The 7,526-nt window shown below is 37.6% G+C and overlaps 1 protein-coding gene across 1 annotated transcript in view; it reads right to left on the reverse strand.

The window, feature by feature from the left end:
• Positions 1-539: 539 nt before the first annotated feature.
• LOC122079629 overlaps positions 540-7,526 on the reverse strand; it is a 19,778-nt gene continuing 12,791 nt past the window's right edge. Inside the window, exons 17-27 of the mRNA XM_042646255.1 lie at positions 4,685-4,760; positions 4,465-4,561; positions 4,309-4,378; positions 3,918-4,097; positions 3,146-3,268; positions 2,976-3,059; positions 2,699-2,883; positions 2,450-2,588; positions 2,279-2,338; positions 1,002-1,106; positions 540-893 (exon numbers count right to left, since the gene is read on the reverse strand). Coding sequence (XP_042502189.1) covers positions 780-893; positions 1,002-1,106; positions 2,279-2,338; positions 2,450-2,588; positions 2,699-2,883; positions 2,976-3,059; positions 3,146-3,268; positions 3,918-4,097; positions 4,309-4,378; positions 4,465-4,561; positions 4,685-4,760 — 1,233 coding nt within the window. The 3' untranslated portion in view covers positions 540-779. The remainder of the gene's footprint in view (positions 894-1,001; positions 1,107-2,278; positions 2,339-2,449; positions 2,589-2,698; positions 2,884-2,975; positions 3,060-3,145; positions 3,269-3,917; positions 4,098-4,308; positions 4,379-4,464; positions 4,562-4,684; positions 4,761-7,526) is intronic.

A 7,526-nucleotide genomic window follows, 5' to 3' on the forward strand; every position in this document is an offset into this window, starting at 1 on the left:
GGTTGAGTTCTAAGGAGAAGAAGCAACTACATATCAACAAATGAAATGGAGAAGAGAAGATGATGATGAAAAAACATATATTTGAAACCTCTATAGAGTGACACAGCCAGTGAGGAAGAGAGAGATTCATAGAGGGTGGAAAAATTAAAAGGTTCGAGTCATAGGAACCCCTTTATGTTTCTCTTATTATGCTTTCAGTTACTTACCAAAAGAAAAAACTTACGCTTTCAGTTAATCTCAGTGACCTAAGCACTGCATGCAGAACCTGATTTTTCACCACCTCATGGTCAACATAAAAACTGTTAAAAGAACTTATTAAGAGCTAAAAAAGAATCTTGTTCTAAACTTAACACATGCTCTTACACTACTTCACCCAAGGATTAAAAAAAAAAAACACAATACAGCTCTTAAACAAGTTCCTGCAATGAGAAGGTTAGTCGCCGGGGAATGGTGAAACAAATGAACATAAAAGAGTCATGCCAAGACCTCAGAAGCCCACTCCCTGATAAAGAAACCACCTGTAACCTACTGAACCAAGATTTAACTTAAATTGATGCTATCTATGCATTAAATTATATATCTAATTGAGTTATAATTCATATTATACAAAACATGCCCCCTGTTAGCCTCGGTCCAGCTAACCACAACCCAACCTCCCAATCCATCAACCTGCTGGGTCAGCAGCAGCCTTGAGAGAGCATCAACAACACATGACTTTGTGCTTGATGGTATAGAATCGAAAAAGAACAAATAAAGAACCTTTGTACATTTTTATGCCTTCACATGAAGTAGCTGAGAGCCTTTTTCCTTCTTGACCCACCTTCTCCATAGAGTTCATTCCACTGTAGCAGCTCGCTCATGTTCACAGACTCTGATGACACACTTGCACAGACCTGTTTTCCACAAGAATATGACATTTTTTAACATCCAAAATCAGTGAATTCCCCTAAACCCAGATCACTTTTTTCTGAAATTTATTTTGCGAATTTTTGGTTTCATACCTGCTCATGTGCATATCTGAAATCCTCCATGTTTAAAGGCCGAATGTCAGCACTCCCACTCAGGGTGGGAGGGGGTCTGCCTTCTGCCAGCGCTGCTGCACACTCCTGCAAATAACTTACATAATCAGACCATAGCAGGAGAGTTTTTACATGTGGAGTCACCTGTTCAGCAAACTTTAAGCCTCTGGAGAAAGAAAATTTTATTTACAGAACTGCCATTATTCTTTGGAATCAGGTGAATCAGGTTATTGCACCCTTGAATGGGCCCATAAGCAATCCGATTCCGGCTTTGGAACCCAGATCCGCATCACGTTCCCTTTTCTTATTCCTTCTTCCTCCTCCTTTTCCTTCCTTATTTTGCCTTCTTTTATTCTTCTTTCTTCCTACTGATATTCCATTCTGTCCCAGTGGAAGTCAGTTAAGAGACTGCCAACCATTGATCCATCTCTTGCTGTCTTCATTCACTTTCAAAATTGGGAAATAAAGTTGTTACTTCTAGGAGACCCTCTCTGTGGAACTCGGATTCAAAAACCTGCTGGAATCTAGTTTCAAACAGCAGTTCAGACCTAATCTCTATCCTACCACTAGACATAATTTGTTTTGCACCAATCCTTTACCTATGGGCCTGTTATTGGCTTTGATTTGATAGAGTTGGAAGTTGGGATTCATGCCCTAAAACCTTGGTTCAATCGGACTCCACATGAGAGAGTTTCCTCCTCCAAAACAGAGTTCAGTTCCCCTGGTTCGAAAGATGAACACAACCTTCATTGAGGGTTGTTTTAAAACCATTAATTTGTTCTCTCCAAAAGTACCCGTCCCTTTCTTTTTTTTTGGGTAAAAGTACCCTCCCCTTTTATACGTTAATTTTTTTTCCTTCCAAGTTGATCCCTCTTCTATAATTGCCAAGTCCATTTGTGTCCTCTCTCCTTTTACCTACCAAGTAAACCCTCGAATAATCTGGTTAATTACTAGATTGCCACTCCCCCTTTGCATACTTCAATTTATTTACAGTTTTGCCATTATCTTTCAACCTTCGGTTAGTGTACACTTGGGTGGGCCCATAGTGACCAAATTAGGGTTTTTGAACCCCAGGATCACACCACGGATATAATAGTATAGCAGCGTCCAATCTTCATTATGAAACTACCAGCTTGTCTTTCATATATATATATATATATATATATATATATTTTTTTTTTTTTTTGGTTGGGGTTTTTTTTTTTGGGGGGGCGGGGGCACCACGACACTACCAAGTTTCCAAAGAAGAAGAGACCAACCTTCTTTTCCTTCTCCAAAATCTCTCTAATTGGACAGTGTGCAGCAGTTACACAGAGATTCTGCAACAGATAAAATTAAGGTATAAGAATGAGATTGATATTCCAGACAGCACATCAAGTGAGAAAAGTCCATGAACTGTCCCAAAAAGTGCAGTAAGGACTCGAGATAACCTTCAGGTCACTCCCAGAATAGCCATCTGTCATACTTGCAATTGCATCCAGATCAATATCTGGAGACAACTCTTCCTTTGCCAGAATCACTTTTACGATCTTTGCTCTATTAGGAGCATCTGGCAAATTTACCATCAATCTGCAGAGAAGCAAGCAGTTATTACTAGAGAGACATGATAGTGCTACACAAGGAAAAGCTCAGGGCTAGTTTGGATATATAACTAGGCCCATGACATATGATGTTTTTACCTGCGAGGAAGCCTTCTAATAACTGCCTCATCAAGGTCAAAAGGCCTATTTGTGGCAGCAAGCACTAAAACCCGCTCCTTATCTTTTGTGCGTAGCCCATCCCAATTCACCATAAATTCATTCTTCATCTTACGCATAGCCTCATGTTCTCCAGGGTTTTCTCTCCGGCCCAACATGCTATCAACCTATACAAAGAATCAGAAAATAATATGTGGCAAATGCAACCCCAACTCCCAGACAGTAAAATGTAGTAAGGCAGAGATGCAAAACAACTCACCTCGTCAACAAATACAACACTAGGAGCAATTTTACTTGCTAGTGAGAAGACAGCTTTTACATACTTCTCACCCTCACCAAACCACTGCCATAAGAAGGATGACAATGTGAGTGCATAATTCAGAGCTCAATTCAGAATCATAAAATCAGTATCATCTCAGCATCATTAACCTTAGATGTGATGCTAGACATTGAGATATTGATGAAGTTGGCACCAGCTTCTGTGGCAACAGCTTTTGCGAGCATTGTCTTCCCTGTTCCAGGGGGCCCAAATAAAAGAATGCCCTTGCAAGGCTGCATATAGAAGACATTACATCAGGAGACCCTTGTGGGAACAGAATTGCACAAGCAAGAAAATAATGGTCCTTTTGTTAGGATGATTATCTTCTGGAAAGCAGAGTTGTAGGATTAGATTTAATCCAAGTCCGATAAGATCATATATACAGAATTAAGCATATACAAGCATTACAAGTTTATTTTATACAAACGAACTAGTCCTGGACCCAGCATTTGTTGATTATTGAGTAAGCTAGCCCCATCATTTAAGTTCAGGTCCAACTACGTCATGGTCTGGCCCAGGAGCAACCTAACTATTACAGTATTAATACCAGCAACCAACTGCTGTTCATATGCATATAAATAACAGATTACTGAAGTTGATGGATAAATAGACTACAGAGCCTGTTACTGATTCCAATTGAATTCGTGATCACTTCAGTTGGACAACCTTAATTAGAAAGGATCACAAGTTGGTCTAAATGCCCAAAGATGACTTAATGTTTAATAAAATAAGAAGTACAACCTCGAAGAAGCCAAATCAAGTATTTGTGATAGGATGAAAACAATTACGGCAGGATAGAAGAAAATGAATAACATTTATGCCCATAAATATAATTCAACAACTGTAGCATGTTTAGAAATTCGATAGAGAAATGAGCAAAACCTTTGTCAGTTGCCCCTTGCAGAACAACTCAGGCCTCTGCAAAGGAAGCATCACCAGCTCCTTCAATGTATCCTTGACATTTTCAAGAGCTCCAATGTCATCAAATGTTACGCCAATATCACTAGGTGGAATAACATCAGCCAGGAGCCTCTTCTCGAATTCATTCTCAGTTACAACATCCTGAGAAATTTCCATGACACGTATATCAGAAAATATGATCAACATTCATCTATGGATAAACAAAGCTTCCAAACATGAAAATTTTATTCGAGATATTTCCAAACATGAAAATTTTATTAAAGCTATTCTGGAACATTGACATTGTATTGCTCTTTGCTCCTTTGCTGAATATATATATAACTTGACAATAATTAAGAAAGTATAAGAATACCTTTAGGGACTTCTTCAAGCTTTTAGATTCATTCTGAATAGCCTGTAAGACTCCGATACCATACTGGATACTGCAAGAATTGCAACATCAGAATGCAGTTTATATAACTCTAACCATGTTTGTATAAATAGTAACAACCCAGAAAGATAATAATACCTCTCCCAGGATAAAACAAGCTTAGAATCTTCTTGATCAGCCTCAGGATGCTGCATTAGATGGTGACTTAAAGCCCACCCAACAACCTTCTCAGCACCTGAAAAATATAATAATACATGAATACATGATTCCCCTCGAATATTACCCCATGCTGACTCCCAAGGAAATCATCATTAAAGGAAATGTTCCAATGTCATGAAATATTAAGATTGGCACATACCTTCATGTGTCAGCGCTTGGTCCTTAATGCATAATGTCTCAAGTCCATCACACTCCAATCCACTGCGATTCAAGACCTGTATATAGTGAAAACAGTGAAGAATATTCTTTTGTTGTAATAAAAAAGAATTTATCAGGAGAGAAAGAGCACACAAACAGGCCACAAACAAAATCCAAAAGGGGGAGAGAAGAGAGATGGTGGAAAAAAAAAGAACATAACACCAGAGCAAACTGCAACACTGAACCCCTCCCCGAAGCCAACCAGATACTACAATCAGAATAATAAGCAAAAACCTACACCCCAAGCAAGAAGGAAATAAGAGCACACCCAAAATACAGGACACAATAAAGATGGAAAGGCAAAACCTCCCCAAGCCAAGGATGTTTTCCCTCACAAAGGAAGGTTCCTCCGTTTCCCTCTCAAGGTCACTACTGGAACCTGAATTCTCAGGACACTGTGAACTGAGGCTAGCTAGGCACTTTAACCTCTCTAGAAACCTCAGCCTAATTGACTGGACTATGGAAAATTGGAAAATTTTTACATATCAGTTTAATGTTAGATATATCATTTAAAAACTTTTTCTCACCTCTTAAGATTTCTTTTTTTCCCTTTGGGGAAAGAGGGGGGGGGGTGAGGAAAGAGGATACATTGAGGTAGAAAGGGAATAAGCCCTTCAAGAAAGAATCTACAGGGGGTTTCTACACTATAAATTCTCTGACATAATACCATAGTTGTCAACGCACCGTTCAGGTGGACAAGGGACTTTTGAGTTCCCTAGGCAACGTGCCCAAGTGTTATTTTTTATTTTCCCTCTTTTCTAACATTATTTAAATTGCTAATATATATATATATATATATACCTTATATAATAAAAAATCAACATTGAGTCACATCGTCATAAAAATCAATATTTCGCCACATCAAGTCATCAAAAATAAACACAGAACTAGAAGACGGTAGAACTGAAGAAGCAAACTATTGAAAGTTTGAAACAATCAAAACACACATTTGGTCTGTATTGTTCATGGAAATGAGCATTGTCCTGGTATACTTAATCTCACATTTGGTTTAATATTGTCTTGGAAAATATGATCTTATCTATAAGTAATTAAATTGCTCTCGATTTAGAGAAATGCTCTTGTTCTCTACTAAGTTAGACTAATTAAATGATTTTAATTTTACATAAGACTTTTTGTATTAGAAATAACATAAAATCAACTTTCCAACAAATCCAAGATTGCTTAAATCTGATTTATATTAAAGGAGTTATGTTCCGACCAAACCTTATTTCGTATGAGTGAGTGTTGTTTAAATCACACTAAATAGAAATAAACTTTTCGACAGCAAAACAAAAGATTATTTTACCACTCTTTTGGTTTTTAGTGATGTTCTATTATCATAATAGGATTTATGAAAATTTTATATTTGAGAAAAACCCTAACATTTGAAAGTTGAAAATAGCCCCTACAACCAAACATTTAATTTTTGTTCTTGAACTAAGGAGTTGAATTTTAACCTTTTGGAATTCTAATTTTAACTATTTTTATTGGATTCAAACAAGGGGTATTTGCTATTTATGAATAATATCTTAAGTATTAAATGATATTGGACATAAATAAGTGCCAAAACTGCAAGCACCTTGCAACAAGGTGGCAGTGCACTAAGGCGACAATTGCCTAGACCCCAACTAAACCACTTGGATGCCAAGGTGGTGCCTAGGTGATGCCTCGACACAATGATGATATGTAACTTTCAAATTATTTTTGAAAACCCTTTTAACATCTATCTTAAAGAACTTTTGGGAATAAGACAAGAGGTAATTAAAAGAAGTGCCTTTCAAAAGTTTTCCAAAAAGTGAGCATGTTTGCCAATTCCTTCCACTTGAACTTTGAAAGTACATTGCAATGTGTCCCAAAGGACAAAACATAGTCTAGAAAAAAAAAAACATACTGCAAGTCCCTTCTTTTTTTTAGCATTAGCCCTATCCCAAAAAAATCAACGAGTCACACACTTTTGTTGAGAATTAGAATTATTTTTAATTGGTCAAATGGTCAATTATTTTTAAATCAGCCCTATAGAATTGAGAATTAGAATTGCTCACTTTTGTTTTTCTTGAAGGAAAAAATGAAAGAGTTTGTAATTCTTGGTTCCATCAGGACTAGATAGCTTGGAAAGAATGGGGGAGTGACCATAGTCCTAAATTTTGAAAATTTCGAGAAATAGCCAAAAAATAAAACCACCTGGTTTCAACCAGGTTTCGGAAATTTTGACCTAGATTTCGGTTATGATCATAATCCAAGACTTGACCTTGGGAGTGACTATGTTCCTACCAAACTAGGGTAAATGGGCTCCTCCTCCATCACGTAGTTCAGTCTAAACCCAAATCCCTCCTGGACTCGTTAACTTCGTGAATTGCTACTTGCCTCCCACACTCGCTTGGAACTCCACTTTCCAACAAGAAGTCGAAACCCCTATATATAAAGATGAATTAATGAACGACCCTAAACACCAGTACACATTTAGTTCATAAGGAAAACAGACCCCAATAAAACCACCTGGTTTCAACCAGGTTTCGGAAATTTTGACCTAGATTTCGGTTATGATCATAATCCGAGACTTGACCTTGGGAGTGACTATGTTCCTACCAAACTAGGGTAAATGGGCTCCTCCTCCATCACGTAGTTCAGTCTAAACCCAAATCCCTCCTGGACTTGTTAACTTCGTGAATTGCTACTTGCCTCCCACACTCGCTTGGAACTCCACTTTCCAACAAGAAGTCGAAACCCCTATATATAAAGGTGAATTAATGAACGACCCTAAACACCAGTACACATTTAGTTCA

This window comes from Macadamia integrifolia, chromosome 5 (genome assembly GCF_013358625.1).
Source record: "Macadamia integrifolia cultivar HAES 741 chromosome 5, SCU_Mint_v3, whole genome shotgun sequence".
Taxonomy (NCBI): Eukaryota; Viridiplantae; Streptophyta; class Magnoliopsida; order Proteales; family Proteaceae; genus Macadamia; species Macadamia integrifolia.